Genomic DNA, 20793 nt, shown 5'->3' with positions numbered 1-20793 from the left:
CATTCTATGAAAGCTGAAACCAAATCCTGTGGGAACCTTGGCTTTAGATTCCCACCTAAACCCTGTTGATTCCACAAACCTGCATGAGCTCTAGAGCCTGAAAACTGGGCTCGTTGACTGGGCTGCCAACAAATTATGTAAAGCCGTGTGCGTCAGAAAAAGATGGCAAATTGGGGCTTGCCTTCTGGTGTTGAACCTCACCTGTTTGCTGCCCCCCAACCCTCGCCGCAGCGGGACACTCACCACAAACATGTACTGCTGCGTGGACTTGGCCGTGAACTCGGGCTTGCACTCTCCGATGCACAGGAGCACTGGGCCGGAGCTGATCCCTGGAAGCGCCTGCCCCATTTCACAGACGATCCTGGAAGCAGAAATGCCGCAGTGAGGCTCTGACAGGAGATCCACGCGGAGCTGACTTTCTTATTTTTCCTTCTTTACCCCCCTTCTCCCTCTTTAACTTTGATATCTGCCTCTTTGGGAGAAGTTAATTACGGAGTCTATTTTTACCCCATGTAGTAATTTAAAGGGAAAAAAAAATCAAAATTAGACATAATTATTACAAGCTGTAAACTCCAGAGCAAAGCCGAGCACTAATGGCAATATATTAGCCAGTAGCAAAGCGAGTGCGAAGCCCTTAGAGTAACGGATGAGTTCATTAAGGGAACAGCTCACACTGCAGTCTCCCAGTTAATCAAAAATGGAGAAGCCTGCTCGGGGATGATAGAGACAGGCGAGAGAGCAGCCTTTGCAGCAGAGACAGGGCTGCTAACACTCTGGTGCTGGTAAAAGGAGTCAGCAGCACCGATCCTGTGCTCCTCCGGGGCTCAGCTCAGCCTCACGGACACAGGGAAAGCTGCAAGGACCAGGAGAGCAGCTGGGGTTAACCCCAGCCCAGCAGGCTGGGAGATGAGGAAATCCTCATTCCGCATCCTTGTGGGGTGGGTGTGTGATCCAAAAATCCCAGGGTGCTGGGGGCGCGTAACACCAACCAGGGATGAGACCAAGCAAACGCCTGCCACGCCAGCAGGTCCCAGAGAGGTTTTCTGAGGGAGGTCAGCTGGCAGAGCTCTCAGCTCTACCTAAAGGGGTGGCTGCTGCTTGCTCCTACAGCAACAGAAAGACAAATTCAAGAGCACCCCGCTAGGCTCTGGAAACCTGAGGACAGGAGTAACTCGCCCTGAGGCAGGGGATGCTGGTGATGAGATGCTTGCTGGTGTCTGGTCCAGGGAGTGAGACCAGAGAAAGAGCCAGAGCATCCCTTTCCCCAGTAAAGCTGAAGATGCTTTTGCAGAGCGGCAGGGGAGACGATCACATGAAAATGCATGAAAGGCTCCAATTCAGGAAGGGAGTGTTTCAGCTGCCTCCAGCAGCATTAAAATCACTAAAAATAAAATAAAACAAAATAAAAAGACTAAAAGAGGAAAGAACCCGCAGACAGCATGCACAGGTGATGCCAGGAGGCCTAATGGAATACATACATGCCAGTAAAGAGCTCTAATGTGAAAAGCCTTATTGCTGCACATCAAAAACGGGTTGCCTAGAGAGACGCTGCCTTTGGAGAACAGGAACGGGAGCGTCTCAGCTCTATCTGTCACATGGTCCTCTCTCCACCTTGCAGCCAGACATCACCCATGCACCTCGCTGCCTGCTACTCCATCCCCTCTCTGCCAGCCCGTGAGCACACAAGGTGAAGCGATTCCTGATGCTGCAAGGGCAGGACAGGAGAGCAGAGCTTTTTCTCCCCCAAGAAGCAAGGATACGTGGTGGGAAACACCAAATATTCGATTATTTGCCAGTAAAGCAGCAGCTCCTGTACAGTGTTGGACTGCAGGATGGGGCGCAAGTGACCTGGTACCCCTGATCCAGGATGGAGCCCAAGCGAGCTGGTACCCCTGACCCTACAGGCCTGATAAAAGCCAAATTCCCAGCAGGTACCTTGTTACAAAATGATGCATTCGGGCAGAGCTGTAGGGTGCTGATTGCTGGGCTAAGTGGCCCTTTCACCAACATTAACCTAATTGCTGGCTGATAGATTGTGTGGCTGGAGCATATGGTGAGTCATTACAGCCTTGGAATTCAGTCTGCCCACAGAACCCTGAAGAGGGTCCTTTTATCTGTTTTCATCTTTAAAAGGCAGCTCTCATGCAAACGCTTGCCGTTATCTACCCAGGGTAAATGTTTTAATGATGTTAACAAACTTTGAAAGCTCGAGAGCTGTAATTAGAGTCATGATTATAAAATCAGGGTTTTGTACCATCAAAGGGGGATAATTTTATAATCTTCCAGCCTTTGTTTGAGAAATAAAATAAAACAAAGTACTGCTCAGCAGAACAGCCCGAAGAGGGAGTGGAGACGGCACTGTTGGAGCAGCACGTGGAGCGACTCCTGCAGTAACAGCAACAATGCTCTGCACGGCCAGAGCATCCATCGCCCGGTGACGGGAAACACTTCCTAACGGATCAAAACACTTCCTAACGGATCAACCACACACGTCCTCGTTGTTGAGGAGGAGATCAGTGCCGTTCCTGTCTTACAGGTGGGGAAACAAAGACAAGGAGTGAGCAAAACCCAAGCCAACGGCAACACGTCCTAGTGACGGGACCTTCTGCTGCGCTGGGGATCAGACTGGGACCCACCAAATGCATTTGACCATCAGCAGACAATCACTTCCAGCTGCTGCTGAGGCTGATCTGTGCTGCCAGGGCCACTCATGGGCTCTTCTACACTAGCTGTGAGCGACCACAGTCCTACCACACACGACTGGGCCCCTCACCACCAGAAGGATGTTGAGGCTCTGGAGCGAGTCCAGAGAAGAGCAACGAAGCTGGGGAAGGGGCTGGAGAACAGGCCTGATGAGGAACGGCTGAGAGAGCTGGGGGTGTTTAGCCTGGAGAAGAGGAGGCTGAGGGGAGACCTCATTGCTCTCTCCAACTACCTGAGAGGAGGTTGTGGAGAGGAGGGAGCTGGGCTCTTCTCCCAAGGGACAGGGGACAGGATGGGAGGGAATGGCCTCAAGCTCCACCAGGGGAGGGTCAGGCTGGACATTAGGAAAAAAATTTTCACAGAAAGGGTCATTGGTCCCTGGCAGAGGCTGCCCAGGGAGGGGGTTGAGTCCCCTTCCCTGGAGGGGTTTAAGGGACGGGTGGACGAGGTGCTGAGGGACATGGTTTAGTGATTGATGGGAATGGTTGGACTCGATGATCCAGTGGGTCTCTTTCAACCTGGTTGTTCTATGATTCTATGATATCATCCTGGTCCCCACCAGGTGAACAATCCAAGGTGAGACGTCACGCGTTGCTGCTCTCCTGCCCTGCACGAATGACCCCCACGTGCCCCCTCAGCACCTCGTCTCCACCAGAACATCTTCCCCCAACCAGCACCAGGAGCATGTGTCACTTTGGGAGGTTGATTCGCCCATCCTCTGTTACAAGCCTATTTTCTAATTTTCGGTTGACATTTTTCTTAGTGAAATAAATGAATTGACTCCAGCGGAGGCCCATTCAGATTAAGCGGCTGTCACCGCCTCACCCGCCTAACAAATGGCTGCGTGCAGCCAGCAGCGCCGGCTGAATTTCAAGTGCGACGAGGAGCTGAGGGGGCAGAGAGGCTCAGTGCCAGCAGCAAGGTGCTCATCAGAAAAGTTGCTTACCAAAGCAGGAACCGCGGTGTGGAAGGAAACAAAACACTTAATGAAAGCTTAAAAGGGCTGCTCAACCCCCTGAGAGAGCATGCAAACACCTCATCCCCTTCTAGAGTAGGAATGACATGCCCCATTCCAGGCATCATCCACCCCCAGACTCCTTCCCGCAGGTCTGCAGGGCTGGAAAGGGTGGAGAGATGATGCTTGGGGGTGAGATGAGTTATTTGCCTCCTGTGCACTTGCTGGATGCCAGGGAAAAGGCTTTTTGCAGGCAGGGCCAGCCCTGGGGACCCGTGCTGGGGACAGGTAAGGTCCTGGAGGGCACTCACTGTTCTGCGACGACGTACTGGTCGGGCAGGGGTGTGCACTGCACCCCAGCAACCTGCACCCCGTGGGCGATCTCGGAGAAATCCAGGCCCAGGTTGACGCCACGGATGGTCACTCTTGTCCCTCCTTCTGGGGGGCCTGACACGGTCAGGATCTAGAGGGAAAGAAAACACAGGAAAGCCGAGATGATGTCTTTGTGCCAGCCAGGCTTCTTCAACCCCACATCTGTCTTGGAAGCAAACCTCTGCTTTGCAGGTTGCCCAAGGAGGCCAAGTGCTACAACCTCCACCTGCTCCTGCTGCCAAACTCAGGCCAGCTCAAACTGCTCGTGACCTCTCTGGATGTCTTTGAGAAGCCCAAACCCAGACCATTTGAAGACAAGTAGATTTCAGCCCAAGGATGCTGAAATCATAGAATTGTTCATGTTGGAAAAGACCTCTAAGATCAACCAGTTCAACCACCAACACAATAACAACATGCCCACTAAAATATATCTTGAAACGCTATTGTGCTGAGCTCCAACTGAGGACATCGAGGTTCCTGAGCTGGCCGCGAAATGTAGGCAACGCCTTCCCCAGCAGCTCTTCTAGAAGGACAAGATTGACTCCTTTTTTATGTGCACAGAAGATGGTAAGTCACCTTCTAGAAGTTGCCTACTGCTTTGGAGAACTTTCTTAACTTCTGCCTTGGCTGTTCTCTGAGCGTTAATGTCACATTTTATTAGTAAGTTGGCACTTCAAATGACTTAAAAATGTTAAAAGGTGAGGTGTGTACTTTAAAGCTGCCCGTTTATAGCCTGCCTCGGCCATAATCATCTCTGCTTCTATAGACTTTCATTAAGGACAATATCCTCTTCAATTAGGAGCATAAATTACAATAACTTATAGTCACTAAATTTGGACCCAAGACTCTCCAACAGTTCTGAATCTGCCACCACTCTGCTCTTGCTCTTGGGTGAGTTACTGATCTCCTCTGTGCTAGAGTTGTTATTAAGAAATAAACATAATCCATAATAAAGCAATTTCATTAATTTAATGGATAAATCTTGTTTATACTTGTTTGTTCCACCTTTGGCAAAAGATTTGAGCTCTTCAAACTCTTTTCATTAGCATTTTGAGATAAATAGCTGCTTTTCTTTCACCTCCTTAAGAGCTCACTGTTCCCTAGATGTGAGGAAGGCAGCAAACCACCAGGAAAGCTGGGGAGGGGCTCTGGATCAGGGATGGCAGGGACAGGATGAGGGGAACGGTTTTGAGCTGGAACAGGGGAGATTGAGATGAGATCTTAGGAAGAAATATTTTGCAGTGAGGGTGGGGAGGCCCTGGCCCAGGTTGCCCAGAGCAGGGGTGGCTGCCCCATCCCTGGAGGGGTTCAAGGCCAGGTTGGATGGGGCTTGGAGCCCCTGATCCAGTGGGAGGCGTCAACTGGAACTGGATGGGCTTTGAGGTCCCTTCCAACCCAACCCAATCTATGATTCTATGACTCCAAGTGCTCCCTCTGCCTCTTCCTGCACTTCAAATCCCAGCTGAGGCTACTTTCCTTCTCCTTTGCTAACGCCTCACAACTTCTTGCTTCCTGCTGCAGGTGCTGCTGTTCAATCTGGTCCCTCAGGCTGGGGCTCAGCCTGCTCCACACCCCCAGCAGAGCCCGCGAGCTGCACCATGTGCCAAACCACCACCTCCTTTCCCTGCTTTTGCTTTCGTTTCTAGCTCCCTCTCCCCTCGGCCGCACCGCTGAGGTTTCTAATTTATTCACCATCCACTGTCTGTTGCGCTGCTGTTTCCTGTAACTCATCCCGCCTCGCACGTCTTGTATCATTAACTCCGTAAAGCACTATGTGCCCATAAAAGACACTACAAAATCAAGCTGTATTGCATTACACCGACTCCTGAAGGCCTCCTCTGCTAACGTTTACATTGCGAGCTGGGAATCACCTGAACTCGGCACTTCACGTACTTGACAGTTACAACTGTCCTTTGCAGCTCCACATTATGTTAAAACGCGTTCGCTGGAAGCACTTACATCGCCGGGCTCGGAGTCTCGTCAATGTACAAAAGGAGTCACGGTTTAGCCATTTCCCCAACCTTACCACAACCAGCAAGGCCAGCCGGCCACGCCAGACAAAGAAGAGATGATTCTGTATTTTGAAAACGTCCTGACCTGGAAAATCCCCAATATGGAGCTCCACTCGACCTAGATTTTAGTGGCCGCTAATTGAACAGTTTTGAAGTAACTGTGCCATAAAGCAGCCCCAGGGTTAGAACAGATGCATTCAATTAATTACAGCTGGAGAGATTCAGTCAAAATCACAGAAAGAAGATAAGTCTTAAAGGTCCCGTTGCACCGAGCGCTGGAGATCGTCTGAGCAGCACCCATGGGTCACTCCACTTGGCTCCAGCCAAGCCAGGGCTGGGGTTGTGGGGAGCTGCTCAGGCTGAGACAGACAAGAGTAGGAAACAATATCTCCAAGAAATATAACTTTAGCGGAGGTGCTTTTTTCACTCAAGGCCTGTGGAGGAGCAAAAGAACCTGCACAGGGCAGCTAAGGCAAAGCAAGGCCACCACTGGGAATTGTATATTTACTGTTTAAGTGTCTGCACCTCTGCTGGAAGGTTTTTTAGTTTGTTTGCAAAGCTGAAGCAGTCTGAAAGTCATTGAGATCCAGAGTGGGGTGTGGGAGGGTGTTGGGTTTTCTGATCTCCTGATTTATTTTGAGCAGGTCACCTCTCTCCTCTGCATCAACCTCACTTTGTACAGAACAAATCAGCAGCCCACTGCCTCTAATAAAGCATGTTCCCGCTGCTCAGGGAAAGGATTTGTGCAAGTAGGAAACCCTGTGTTATTCACAGAAAGGACCCAAATGCAGAGATGAGGTGGTTGGTGGTAGGAGCTTATAGGTTACCCCTATACTCTGCCCTTACCCCCTACAAGGGATGCAGATGCACCACTGCATTTCTGTTGTTGCTGCTTCTGCTTCTTGTTTGAAACCAAGAGAGGGATCCCAGGGATCCCTGAGGCTGGAATCCCAGGGACCCCAGAGGCTGGAATCCCAGGGATCCAGGAGCCCCAGCACTAGCACACTTCCCTCCCCTGCCTGCAGAAGACACTGCTAGAACGATGCAGGAGAAATGTTCTCAGCCTCGCATCTTGCCGGTTGCACGGTTCAGTGTTTCTGACACGAAGCAATATTTAGCCTCCAGAAAAAGTCTGTGGACGAGACGGGGAGACCTCAGACCGGCTGTGAGGCGGATGGACTTTCCTTCTGGAGACGGAGGCAAGCCGTGAGCCCACAACCGTTCCGCACAACAACCCCTCGGCATCTGTTAGGGTGCCAAGAGAGCACCCGGCTTAAAGAATGAACGGCGTAGCCCCTGCCCCCCTCCCAAAATGTCATCCACCTTCATTCTCTTTGTCTTGTTTCATCCTGCTCTAAGCTGGCTGGATCCCAGCTGATGAGCCCAGCAGGGAACCAGCACACAAGCACTGTCATCCCGGCATGATCCCTCCTTGTCTCTGCCTTAGCTGATAGCACATTCAGAATCTAATTGTTATCTCAGCAGAGCAACTCCATTATTCAGGCTGACACTGCCCCCCCTTCAGCTGTTTGTTGCACTGATGTTATATTAATGAGGCCTGCAAATAAATGAATAGGAGATCAGAGTGCCGCTTGTTCGCAAGAAAACTGATTTTTATTTATTTATTGCTAAGACCACAGACCGTGTGGAAGTTTCAGGCTGTTAAAGGGACGCTCTCAGTCAGAAAAACAGAAGAGCTGCTTACATCCTACCACTCATTTGCTTTTATGACTATTAAAAGACAATCTCTTACTAGTTATGCATCCCCCAAGGGCACTGGCGCCTGGGAGCAAGGCCCTTGACCTACAGCTTGATAAAAAGAGCAAATCTGGCCAGATGAAGCAAAAAGAGTAGAAACCAACCTGCATTAAAGTCACAGCCTTCAAGGCAATCTCATACACTTTTCTGGAGCGGAAGGGGGATGAAAGAAGTTACCTTGTGCTGTTTTCTGGAGGGGAAGGGGGATGAGAAAAGTTAACTTGTGCTGTTAGAAGGTTTGCATTGAGGAATAGCAATCCTGCAGGGTTTTTATTAGGGCTTTATTGTTTTCTATAGGCCTGGCCACTCAAGAACTTAGAGAGCACGAGTTTTTAGCACTACACAGTGTCCTTTCCATCAGTGGATCTCAAAGCACACAGAAGAGACCACTACTTCCCTCTGCCTCCCCTCTTCTTTTTCTAGAACAGTGAAAACCACAAACTTGACTTTCATGGAAGAAAATCAAAAGCTGTGAATCTTAAGGAGAAGGGAGGGAGGTGGAGTTCAAGGAAAAACATCAGACTCTGCAAGACCTGCGATAAAATCACAACAGCTCTCAGCACTGAGGCCATGGGACAATACATCCCCCCCCAAAAAATGTATTTTCTGTTGCTGACCCTCATATGGAATGAGCCAATTTGCCAACAAAACCACAGACATTTCCTACTCGCACCTCTCATCTCCAAATCCACTCTGGGCAACCTCCTAAGACTCCAAAAATCCCCTGGCAGGGCACCTCGTGCTTCCCGCTTTGAAGGCTGAAGCGCGGACCTGGTTATGGAGATGAGAAACCTGTAAGAGCAAAGCTCTGCTCTTTTCTCCTTGGACACAGCCCAAAAGTATTGCTTTCAAGTTGGACAGTGATGAAACGCTCGGCGGCAGTGCCGTGCCCGCAGCCAGCGCGAGAGCCAGCCCGGCAGGGCTCAGCTGCAAGTCACCTGGTGGCTGGAGCAGAGCGTTTCTCCCCTTCTCTGCTTAGCTCAAGGAGGGGTAAATAAGTATATCTAAGATTTCTTTGATGTTAAAGCCATCTGAATGATTTCTGGTGAAGAAAAATCTCAGACAGAGGCGGTTTTGCTCCTTGTAGCATAAAATGGTGCAAGCAGAACAGCACTTGGGTAAGGAAACTTTGGTTTCTGACTGCTGGCAGGATGAGGCAAATAGCCACGCAAGCTTTAAGGCTCATTTTATCTCTCTGTAAAGAGAGCTACGACTTGCCAAACAAACCAACCAGACAACAAAAAGACAGACTCTCAACACTTTCACATCTCACAGGCAGGGCGACCACGACCACCTCTGCTCCTCCCTAACTCTGTAGTTAACAAAATGCTGCCCAAGAGAAATCCCTGCCCATCAAAGCTTAATGTGGCTGGGCAGAAGGTCTAAGAAAGAAATACCAAAGGTGTGGTAGCATCCCTGGGGGATGGATAGACCCTCCTCAACACCCTCCTCCAGCCAGCCCCAGCACCACCAGTCCCTGCTGTTTCCTCCTCCATAAAGAGGAGGCTGATGCCTTCCTCCCAGAGGGCCTGAGCACGAGCCAGCTGAGCTAAGCTGGTGTAGAGACTAATCTGAGTTAAGAGGAAGCTTCTACACATGCAGGGGTCCTTCTTCAGCTGGGAGAAGCTCGTGTGCCGAGAAGCCCTGCTGCTGCCCTGCCAGCCAGGAGCATCGGCGCAACAAGCAGCTCTGATCAAACACTGTTTTACACCCCTGCCCTCTGCCTTCTGTAGTATGGACACATGTTCAGGGCAAGGGAGGCGTTTTTGAGGAGTTAATTAAGTGAGAAACCAAAATCTTCTTTCATTCCCACCTGATACAAATGTCACTCCTAATAGTAACGTTAACAGACCGAGCGCAGTTTTACTGGTAAAAATGCTCCTGGGAGACATTTTGCATCCCTCAGTGGTCTGAACAGAAACATCAGAAGCATCAACTATAGACTAATTACCTCCCTAGTTTAATTAGCACTCCTGCAACAGTCCGTAGCGGTCACCCCAGCGCTGGGCACGGTGACAGCTGAACGGAGGGGCAGGGGCTGCACACCCTGGCCACGTGCTGGTGGATCCGCACGTTAATTTCAGAGAAAGTAGTGGAGCATTTCATTCCCTGTTCTTCAGCGCCGGATGGATGACAGGGGATTTTCAGATGAGAGGGGAAACAGGCACAAAGCTACTTCGGAAGGAGCGGGCTGGACACGTCCAGTACAGGACGCGGAGTCTGAAAGGAGGCCATGAAGATGATCTAAGAGTGGAACAACTCCCATATGAGGCCAGGCTGAGGGAGTTGGGGCTGCCCCATCCCTGGAGGGGTTCAAGGCCAGGTTGGATGGGGCTTGGAGCCCCTGAGCCAGTGGGAGGTGTCTCTGCTCATGGCAGGGGGTGGAACTGGCTGGGTTTTGAGGTCCCTTCCAACCCAACCCATTCCATGCTTTCTACGGGCCCTCTTACCTCAGTGATGCGAGGGTTGGAGCACTTGACGTTGCGGCTGGACCAGTCGAGCCAGGGCTGGGTGGGGGCCGAGCTGCAGTGCTGCTGCAGGGTGCACTTGGCCTCGCTGCTGCACCAGCCGCACTCGAACTTGGGGTCGGCTTTCAGGCAGAGCCCGCAGCTCTCGCGCTGGGCTGCGCACTTGTAGAGGTGCACTGAGGGAAGAGGGACAGGCACTCAGGACCAAGCCAAGATCTGAAATATTCACCTGGACTACAGCTATTCCCAGACTTACAGGCAAAGACACAGGCTGAGCTTTGACTTATTAAGGAGAGTAGAGTTGTAGAGCAGACTTGCCCACACAGTTTCCAAAGCCAAGGCTGTAGCACCGGTGCTTAGTGTCAGGATCAGCTGGGACCACGACATCTCTGCCTGCAGCAGCGATGACACCAGCATACGCTGCTCTGCCCCAGGGGCTGCTTCCCAGCCCATCACCACCCTCCTTCCTGCAACCTGGAAGCCAATCCAGGCAGGTGTTACCTTTCATGTCCTCTGGGTTGTCAATAACGAAGTTGCCGTTCCAAACCACAGCAAAGTCCACGGCTAAGTTGCTTATGTCCATCCCATCATAGAGATACTGAAAGAGAAGACAGAGAATGAAATGCTTAGGAGATGAATCAGGGACATGAACAAGAAAATAAGATTTCTTTTAAAGAAACTGTGATCATTCTCTGCTTAAAAGCATGTGCCGATGTCTGAACCAACCACCACAACTTCTACCCCTCACCTCCCACGTCCTGCTTTGACTTGCTCCTCCTTCTCACCAGGAAGAGATAATCAAATGAGATCCAGTCCTGGTGAGAAGCAAAGGATTCATTATTCCCCTCACGGTGGCCACTCTGGTCACTCAGTCTCTACCTTATCACTGCAGCCCCTCCAGCTAATCAGGCTGGGAGGACTGCTGCCTTCAGGCTATATCTTCTTCCACAGTCCCCGTGCACCCTAGTGTGACTGGGAGCTTAAAAATCAGGTGGCACAGCTTTGCCTGATGAAATAGGGAACAGCTGAGAGAAAACGGATGGTGCAGAGAGGTCCCTTCCCAATCTCTGCTTCAGCCTAGTCCAGGACAGCGCTGGCTTTAATTATTCACCTTCTCATGGACCTCCTCGGGGTGTGGCACAACAAATCTGGATGTTTTAGGGGCATTCCCAGTGTATTCCAAAATTCTCATTATCACAATTAGTACCAATTCATTTGGGTGCTTTAAGTCAATCAAGAGCTGCTAAAACCACTTAAAAACGTAAGTGAACAGTGCCCTCCTCTCTGGGACGAGGGAATGATGATTCAACCAAAGCAAACTGCTTTGACAACACCCCTGCAAGGGTTGTACTGCTTTAACTTGCATTTGATGGTACTGATTCACCAGGGTTTTACTAAGCTGCTGATCTTCTATTGAACTGAAGGGCTGTGGGTACAGAATTACCCTTATGCTCTCTGCCTACCATTTCCTATTAGCCTAACAGGAATAAAAGTGCTTTCCTCATGTTAGTAAATCACTTTGGAGAGGAAAAGTCCTATCTAGTATTAATACATTTATTATCCGCCAAGCTGTGAGGCCCAAAGATGGACAGGGATATATAAATACCCAGTGAAAGTTTTAAAAATTCAAAACTTCATTAACAATTTAAGGCCATCTGCACTGAATATTAAAGTAGACACTGTTCTGCTGCCAAAACCAAACTGGATGTGCCCTGTTTGCCCATAGACCTCTTGGGACACCCAGCAAGGAGAGGAAGGACCATAGAATAATAGAAACACAGAACATCCTGAGTTGGAAGGGACCCACAAGGATCATCAAGTCCGGCTCGTGTCCCTGCACGGGACACCCCAATGCTCACCCTGCATGTCTGAGGGCCTTGTTCAAATGCTTTTGGAATATTGCAGACTCCGCACTGTGACTGCTTCCCTGGAGCTGTTCCGGGGTGGGGAAGAAACTTCTTCCTCTGGGGGAAGAAACTTTTCCTAATGTCCAACCTAACCCTCCCCTGGCATTTTCTTGGCACTCCCTTGAGTCCAGAAAGAGGAGATCAGTGCCTGCTCCTCCTCCTCCTCTTGTGAGGAAGCTGTAAACTGTGATGAGGTCTCCCCTCAGCCTCCTCTTCTCCAGGCTGAACAGATCTAGTCACTTCAGCCACTCCTTACGTGCCTCCCCCTCTAAACCCTTCACCAACTCCTCTGGATGTAATCCAGGAGCTTCAGATCCTTTTAATCCTGTGGCCACAGAGCTGTCCCCAGTGCAGGACAATCCCCTCCCCACCCATCGCTTGGATAATTCCCCTCTCTAGTCGTGCTGTGCTCTCCCCACTGGCAGTTTCCCTTTCTCCTCCTTCCCTGCCCCACGCTGCTTTTCAGTATTAGAGGATTCATCCAGCAACCGTGACCTGGGATTCGACAGCTCCCGATAAGGGGTCTCTGATTCTCCTTATCTCCCACAGGTGAATTAGTTTGCTTTAACACCTTTGTCACATTCCCTCCTCCCCCTCCTCCCCTTCCTCTCACCGACCCCCTGCAACCAGACAGGGAACCGCCAGATAACGGATCTTCTATAATGAAACACCTTGTGTGCCCACGGCAGGCTCCCACTTGGAATTCAGGATTAGTTTAACACCAGGATTTTTCACACCCGCCCCGTTTGCAGCATTCGGAGCTGACACCGTTTCCCTCACCGAGCTGTTCTGGCACTGGACGCTGGAGCTGTTGAAGCGCAGGGCAGGCACGCGGTGGATCACGCCCTGGATGCTGAGGACACACTCGTACCCGCGCTGGCCGGACTGTGGCTGGGGCAGGTTTCTTGCCTTCAGCGTGATGGGTTTCACCTCTCCCACCGGGATCAGGATCTCCTCTGTGGGGAAGAGCTGGGGACAGTCCTGGGGGGCAAGAAAATGAGAGGGGGAGGAGGTTACAGCAGTGATGATGAACCTGCGGGTCTGCAAAGGTCTCAGCCCACCAGGCTGATGTCCCAGCACACACACACACAATCACTAGGTTGGAAAAGATCCACAGGATCATCAAGTCCAACCATAAGGCCAGGCTGGATGGGGTTTGGAGCCCCTGATCCAGTGGGAGGTGTCCCTGCCCAGGGGAAAATGGATGGGCTTTGAGGTCCCTTCCACCCAAACCACTCCATGGTTCTATGTTCCTCTGAAAGAAGCTACAGGGCAGCATTGCTACTCTAAAACATGTATGAAACATGAGGGAAACATCCTCAACACACAGAACCAGCCGCCTCTCAGTCCCCGAAGCAGGTTAAGTGCAGGAATAAAGACACCCCCGCCGTGGTCGCTCTGCTCTGGGACCGGTGCCAATTTTCTCACCACAGGAGAAGGAACACCGCTATTTGGGGAATAAATCGAAGGCATCCTCCCCGCTCGGAGCTCGCCGTGGGGTTTATCTGCAGAGACACAAGCTCTTGCCCTGCCCTCCTGCAGCAGCGCGTTATCAGCTGCTCCAGGAGGGTGACGGGCTGCTCCCAGCCACACGCCGCCCGCCCTGGGTCTCCTCCTAATCCCACTTCACTCCTTACACCCCTCAGCTGTGTGCTGCTTCGGATCGAGACCGATCACCATGGGCTGCACTTCCCTCTCGCTACAAGGTACCGTTCCGCTCTGCTTTGTCTGAGCTAAATGATGCCAGTGTGCCATTAATTTCTGAGGCACCCGTAATTTCTGCTCTATCTGCTCTCATCTCTTCCCATGCTTCGACACCTCTGGCCTTTCCGAAGCACCCAGGCGGCTCATTGCAAGGCTCCAGCAGCTTTTTCCTTCGCTGCCGGGGTGGATGGGTGCCTCCACGGGGTTGGTGGGCAAGGCATCGGCACCGAGCTGCATTCTCTGCCTCTAAAGCAAAGCTCTTCCCTGCTCCTGGGAAGTGGAGGACGTCCAAGGACGGGAGGATTTGGTTGCAGGCAGCATCCAGAGCAGCAGGGATGGGATTTTCACTGATGCTCCTATGCAAAATGAAAGGGAGCCTTCCCTCCAAACACCACTCCACAGATGAGCAGATCGCCGGTTCCCCACAAGCTGTGAGCACAAACGAGATGTCTAAATAATACTCTGAGACAAACCACCAAAAAATAAAACCAATCAGTGCCTGGCATTTGTATGACACTCCTTTCAGAATATCTCAACATCCCAACCGTTATCTCTTCCTAACACACAGAGAGATGCAGTTTCTCCTCTGTTTCTACACTGGGAACCGCAACTCGCAGAGACAAAGGCTCTGACCGCCCAAAGCATTTACATTCGGTTTAGCTCTAGTTTGCTTTGATCTAATGGAACCAGGTACCTAAGTACCTCTAAGTATCTGACATGGAATGATTAATCCCAAGCTAAAGTAGAAGTTTTAGGAAAAAACGGAGTGATGCCTCTCTTCCCTCTGCCAAATCCCAGACTGGCATCCCAAGCCCTTTGCCACCCTGCTTAGCAATTCAAGTAAATCATCCGGATGGCAACACAATGAGCACCGTCCTCCCCGGGCTCCTGCTAGGACCATGTCTCCAGGAAGAAAAGATTTGCTGTGAGGGTGGGGAGCCCCTGGCCCAGGTTGCCCAGAGCAGGGGTGGCTGCCCCATCCCTGGAGGGGTTCAAGGCCAGGCTGGATGGGGCTTGGAGCCCCTGAGCCAGTGGGAGGTGTCCCTGCCCAGGGGATGGGATTTAAGGTCCCTTCCGACCCAAACCATCCCATGATTCTATGACTAAAACCCACCTCTCAGGAACGACCATCGAGCAGACGCAGCCGCACTCCCTCTCCTCTCACTGCCAGACTGATGGGATGTTGTTTCACTACTGGCTCAGGCAAGTTGTAAATGAGAAACAGATGCTACCCCAGTAAGGACAAGGCAGTAGCTTAAACTGCTGCCTCATAAACCTTTTTAGTGGCACTGTTCCTTATATATTTTTTTTTATTTTATTTCTAACAGGGAGTTTCACGGATTAACAGCCAAGAGTGATTTTAAACTCCAAAAGCCAGAGAGCGGCTGAGGAGGAAGGCAAAGCCCTGTTGTGTGGTGGAGCAGGTTTGCAGGCTGGATGGAATGTGATTATGAAGCTCAGCTCTGAGGTCCTCGCAGACCCTGGTATCACAGATCCTACCCCCAGCTCATTCTTTACATCACCAACCACAGCAAAGGGACTGACTTGCCAGCTGTGTCTGCGGCTGCACCCAAAGCAGTGGGACCAGCAGGGCGAGGGAGGGGATTGTGCCCTTCTGCTCCCCTGAGAACCACCTGGAGCCTTGCGTCCAGTTCTGGAGCCCTCAGCACAGGGAGGACATGGAGCTGTTGGAGCATTCCAGAGGAGGCACACTGCTAAGATTCATGGAGTTTCCCATCCAACTACCAGCTCCTCTGACCTGATTTTGCATTCCCTCCTCCTCGTTATGCACCGAACACCTTCTACTCAAGGTCTGGCTGCGTTTAAGGGTTTGCATTTAACCTCGAAGTCCTATCAAGGACTGAAGGGAGACAAGTAGCTCCACTCCAGAGCGGCCCTCAGCTTTGTGGAAGGCCCATGTTTGAGAGGAAAGGCAGCCTGGAGCTGTAGATTCTTTTATCACATTATGATTGAAAACAAAAAGTCTCCAACCACACCACTGGTGGGAGAACCTCAGTGCAGAGTCCTGGAAATAATGAATATGTTATGGACCATTATCCTTCCTGGCCATGCCATTCGTGAGACGACTGTTAAAGAAACGCTCCTTCCTTTAGAGGCACGGGGGAGGAATTTGTCAAATCTGCAGTGCTGAAAATGCTGGTAGCAAAAATTGTTCCGCCGTCATTAGAGTCGAGTAGGACATAATAAAATTGTTTTCCCTATGGTTTCAGTGGGAGAAAAATGTCACATTGGGATTCTGGGGAAAAAAAAAGGCACGCAGGCTGAGAGTGCGCACGCTCAGGGAAGCGTGGGGATAGGCAGCCCCTCCACGCTGGCTGACAGCTACAGCGATCGCGATAATAAGGGATATACATTTCGGGATGCAGGGATACATAGGAAGATTCCATACTACCGAAAGCCCAGGGCACTCGTGGGGAGCCACATCGCTGCCAGCAGTCGCTGCTGAATCGATCAGACAAGTGAGCGAAGCTACAAAAGCTGCAAGGTTTGTGGAGAGCGTGGGGTTTGTGGAGAGTGTGGGGTTGGCTCGGATGCCGCATGCATCGCCGAAGGGCTGCTGGAGGCCCTCTGCTCCCTGTTTGTGCCATTTCCCATCCAGGCTCATTGTTCAGGTCTTCTCTTTGTTTCTTAAATTGCTGCTGCAGCGATGTACGCCCGCATCCCAGCACACACTGGTCTGGCCACGGAGCCTTTGCACGCGCGAGGGGTGGGTCTCACGTGGGCACTGCTGTCCTAGCACCCGGGTCCCACCGTGCACACAGACCTGAAGGTAATTTGAACCTGAGCTGGGGCAATTCCAAAGCACAGGTACAAGCCGGGCAGAGAAACACATTGAGAGCAGCCCAGAGGAGAAGGATTTGGCTGTCTTAGGAGATAAGAAGCTCAACACGAGCCGGCAACGTGAGCTCGTAGCCCAGAAAGCCCAACTGTGTCCTGGGCTGCATCCAAAGCAGTGGGACCAGCAGCTGAGGGAGGGGATCCTGCCCCCCTGCTCTCCTGAGGGGTTCAAGGCCATGTTGGATGGGGCTTGGAGCAACCTGATCCAGTGGGAGGTGTCCCTGCCCACAGCAGGAGGTTGGAACTGGATGGACTTTGAGGTCCCTTCCAACTCAAACCATTCTATGGTTCTGTGAAAAGGGGGTGATGCCGTATCAAGCACTCCTGGCAGCTTGTAGAGATCAGGTCTAGGGGCTTGATTCTGCCCTTCCCCACAGTACTGTCAGGAAGAGCTGAGGATCCAGAAAATGCAGACCTAAAGGGTGCCTGCAGCCAGTGGAATATACAATTTGTTCCATAATCAGTTTACTTTGTTTTTTAATTCATGAGAAGTAAATCCTGCAGCGAGTTAGAAAGACCATTATCGCCTCCTCTCGCTAAACAAACACACTGAAGCCTCTCATTATCCTTCTTGACTTCTGCACATCAGTATGAACACAAATCAGAAGATCTGCTGGAGAAAGACAAGACTCCGACACGCGAGCGGCACAGACTTTCAGGGAACATTCTACATAAGAAGTATCACCGCACACCATTTACAAAGGCATTTTCTGCTTCTCCAACGCTTTTGAGCCTCAAAGACTCCAAGGGCTATAAATACCTTAAAGACCCACGATACGCATCTGTCTCTGGAGCAGAACCAAGCACCCATGGTTATTATTTGTGTTTAACAGAGCAGTTTTAGTAGGTCAAACCTTGCTCTTAGTTGGAAAAAACTGCCTAGGCTTTTTTTTTTAACTCTGAGGTTTAGCCCAAATGGAAGAAAACATGCTTTCATAATTTCATCTTTAAAAAAAACCCTCTACAAATGCTAACTTGCTGTACATATTTTAAAGGTATAAACATAAACAGATCTGGCACATGAATGTAAACCCCTGACTCACAGTTGTGCTCCCAATGATATCAATTACGGTCCCCATCACTCATGGGAACACATTATTCTTCATTTATGCTGCGGAAAGGAGAGCAGCCGTTGCTCCTTAGAAACCAAACATGAAAAGAAAGGCAACTGGGGCGAGACTTTTCTCCCTGGTAGCTTCCCCCCCACCCCCCCAGCCCTTTTGTCCTCAGCCCTGTGCTGTAGGCACGTGCTGTAGCCCACGTCTCCACCGTTAATCACAGAATCATGGAATGGTTGGCTCAGCCCATGTCAGAAACCTCCTACCAGATGAAGATATCAAGAACAGCCATGTCTGTCCTGGAAGACATTCTATGCATCACAAATGTCTGTGGTCATCGCTTATCGATGGCTGCACCAACCCATCTTCAGATGTTGTCCTCTGCATCATAGAATCATAGAATCATAGAATAACCAGGTTGGAAGAGACCCACCGGATCATCGAGTCCAACCATTCCCATCAATCACTAACCCATGTCCCTCAGCACCTCGTCCACCCGTCCCTTAAACCCCTCCAGGGAAGGGGACTCAACCACCCATGCCTATCACTGAGCTCTGCTCTTAGACGTTTGTAACCAATTCCCGTTGATGGGGCAGGCAGAGAGGCAGAAAAAGCTTGTTCTCTCAGTTGCATTTTCAAGGAAAGCAAGGCCAAAAGACATCATTTAAGCTGGTCAATACAGCCAGAAGATTGCAAAGAGCGAGCGTACAGCTCATGAAGAAAGGCTTTCTTTCCCCCCATCACCTTGTAAATTGGTTAAGGCTTTGAGCTCTTTTCCCTTCTCAAGCCAGACAACTCCTAGGAGCATCAAAGGGAGTTCGTTACACATCCGATCCCACTGGGACACAGATTCTGATGGGCCAGGAGTAAAAGGGAATATTCAAGATATTTTCTCTTAAATTAAATATAAAGGTATGAGATATTTCCAACCCCGTGTGAACACGTGGGCAAATCTTACGTGAGGAGAGGCACATGGGGCTGAAAGTAGGGCAGCACGCGGAGGCACGGCCACGTTTATCACCAAACACCACCGGCTCTCTGCGAGGAGGGGAGCGGCGGTGGTGAGCACAAACGTTTTGTTAATACATCAAGGCTGTGACACAATGAGAACACTGCGATGGGAATTGTTTTAAGAGAGAGAACTCTTCACGAGGCATTTATTCGATGCCTTGTGTTAGCCCGAGTGAAATGCCCATAATAAAGGCATTAGAACTGCGTTGTGCACACAAGTGGTAATTCATTTGCCTTAAATAAGCAAACGAATTAGGTTTGGGTGGCCGACTTTGCCTGTGTGTGTTCTGAGGGCTGGAGAAGTCATGATGAACAGTGGAGCATCTGTAGTGTTATCAGCAGCCCTTATCAAAAGCAATCACCTTCCTGGTGTTAGCTATCACACAGCATCCTCTGCTAAGAGACAACCTCCACGAGATGAAGACAACGGAGGAAGTTCTTTGGAGACACGACAGTCCTGTGATCCCAGCAGGAACTGGCAGAGATACCAACTCCTCCACGCCCTCCCTCTGTGTGATCTCAGGCAAGTCCTGTGCGTTCTCAGGAGAAAAATGGAGATAATGGGGTTGTCCTACTTTACCAGAAACTTGTCAAACACTCCTGAGATCATGGGGTTGAAGACCTATAAAACTGAGAACTACAGCTCCAAAGCCTGGGAAGACGGTGATGCTTTGAGCATGAAGGAGAAAAATCCCTGCATCAGTTGAGAGAAGGAAAAGCAAAGGGTTTTGTTGTGTGAAAAGGAAATTTCTTGACTTTGAACTGGATTGAAAAAGCTTTCAGTTTGTCCCCAGGGTGGATGCTTCTCCTTGGGCATCCATTCCCTTTGCTGCATGCAGCAGAGCTCTTTGAGGCTGCTGGGTGAGCCCCTCTTTTTGTCCCTTGTGGGTGGCAAGGTGCTGCCCCTGTCTGTCCCTTGGCTCTTGCGGATTCCCCCCTGCAGTTCACTAATGTTTCTGGCCTGCACCTATGTGCCCGCTGGCAGCGTTTGAACCAGAAAGACCCAGGAGTCATTTAGTTTCATGTTTATTCTTGGTTTAACAGCAGCCTGGCAGCTTTGGTCACTTGTTTTGGCTCAGTGTTTTCTCTACTGACCGATCTTTCCTGCTTTTCCCTGTCTCCATCACTCCCTGAGATAAGGGTTTGTCTTGATGCTGGCTAACCTTACTCTCCCTTCTTTTCCTAGTACTTGTCCTCACTGCTGCCTTTCCCACCATCCAAGACACTCAGGATTTTCAAAGCACCTTCTAATCCTTCCATTTCCTCGAAGCTTTAGGACCTGCAGCCATTTCAGCTGCCACAAAGCTACATGTAGGGGCAGAAAGGGTGAAGACCAGGACCGTATCAACATCAGAGGCTGCATCTACTTTGTACTTGGTCAGCTTGAAGCAGAAAGCAGCACAGAACCCAGACAGGATGATGGGTGCAGAAACCTCAGACCAAGGGCTAAGTGGTAGCCTATGATCAGGACTTCAGCCTAACGAACTCTTCCTCCATGGATCCCCCCACTTTGGGACACAAAGAAGATCTGGCAGCACTGTGAACGGGCTATGCCTCCTTCCAGCTATTAAAAGCATTTTTGGACTTGAGCCCCCCACCTTTTATTAACTGCTAAGAGAGATGGTTCCTGGTCCACAGTTCTGGAACCTGAATCAACTCTCTTTTCCAAAGTTTGGGGCTGTTCCTGTCTGTAGTTCTCTTTTTAATCAGCTTACATCAGGCCCCTGCCATAAATTGCAGACCTACCAACACAACAGGGGTGGGATCAGCATTGGTGTTCAGGTGCAGACACACGATCTTTGCTCAACTGACACCTTGCTACGCTCTTTAAAGCCATCCCTGCACTTTTCAATGCCAACCCAGAGCGGAGCCTCGACCAACAGAGAGCTCAAAAACGTCACCTAAGTGTTGGTGATTTTCATTGTGCTGCAGAAAAGCAAAGCAAAACAAAGTGAGCTCAGGAGTACTGAAAGCCCAGCCTGGTAC

General features: G+C 50.5%; 1 protein-coding gene across 4 annotated transcripts in view; it reads right to left on the bottom strand.

Moving 5' to 3' along the window:
• PLXNA2 (plexin A2) overlaps positions 1-20793 on the bottom strand; it is a 241392-nt gene that overhangs the window by 32205 nt on the left and 188394 nt on the right. For all 4 annotated transcript variants that reach the window (XM_069876028.1, XM_069876027.1, XM_069876029.1 and 1 more), the window contains exons 10-14: positions 12956-13156; positions 10770-10866; positions 10251-10444; positions 3970-4121; positions 244-361 (exon numbers count right to left, since the gene is read on the bottom strand). In XM_069876028.1, the coding sequence (XP_069732129.1) occupies positions 244-361; positions 3970-4121; positions 10251-10444; positions 10770-10866; positions 12956-13156 (762 nt within the window). The remainder of the gene's footprint in view (positions 1-243; positions 362-3969; positions 4122-10250; positions 10445-10769; positions 10867-12955; positions 13157-20793) is intronic.

The sequence above is a fragment of the Phaenicophaeus curvirostris genome, chromosome 24, assembly GCF_032191515.1.
Source record: "Phaenicophaeus curvirostris isolate KB17595 chromosome 24, BPBGC_Pcur_1.0, whole genome shotgun sequence".
In the NCBI taxonomy this organism is placed as follows: domain Eukaryota; kingdom Metazoa; phylum Chordata; class Aves; order Cuculiformes; family Cuculidae; genus Phaenicophaeus; species Phaenicophaeus curvirostris.
This window is presented reverse-complemented; position numbering and strand designations above follow the sequence as displayed.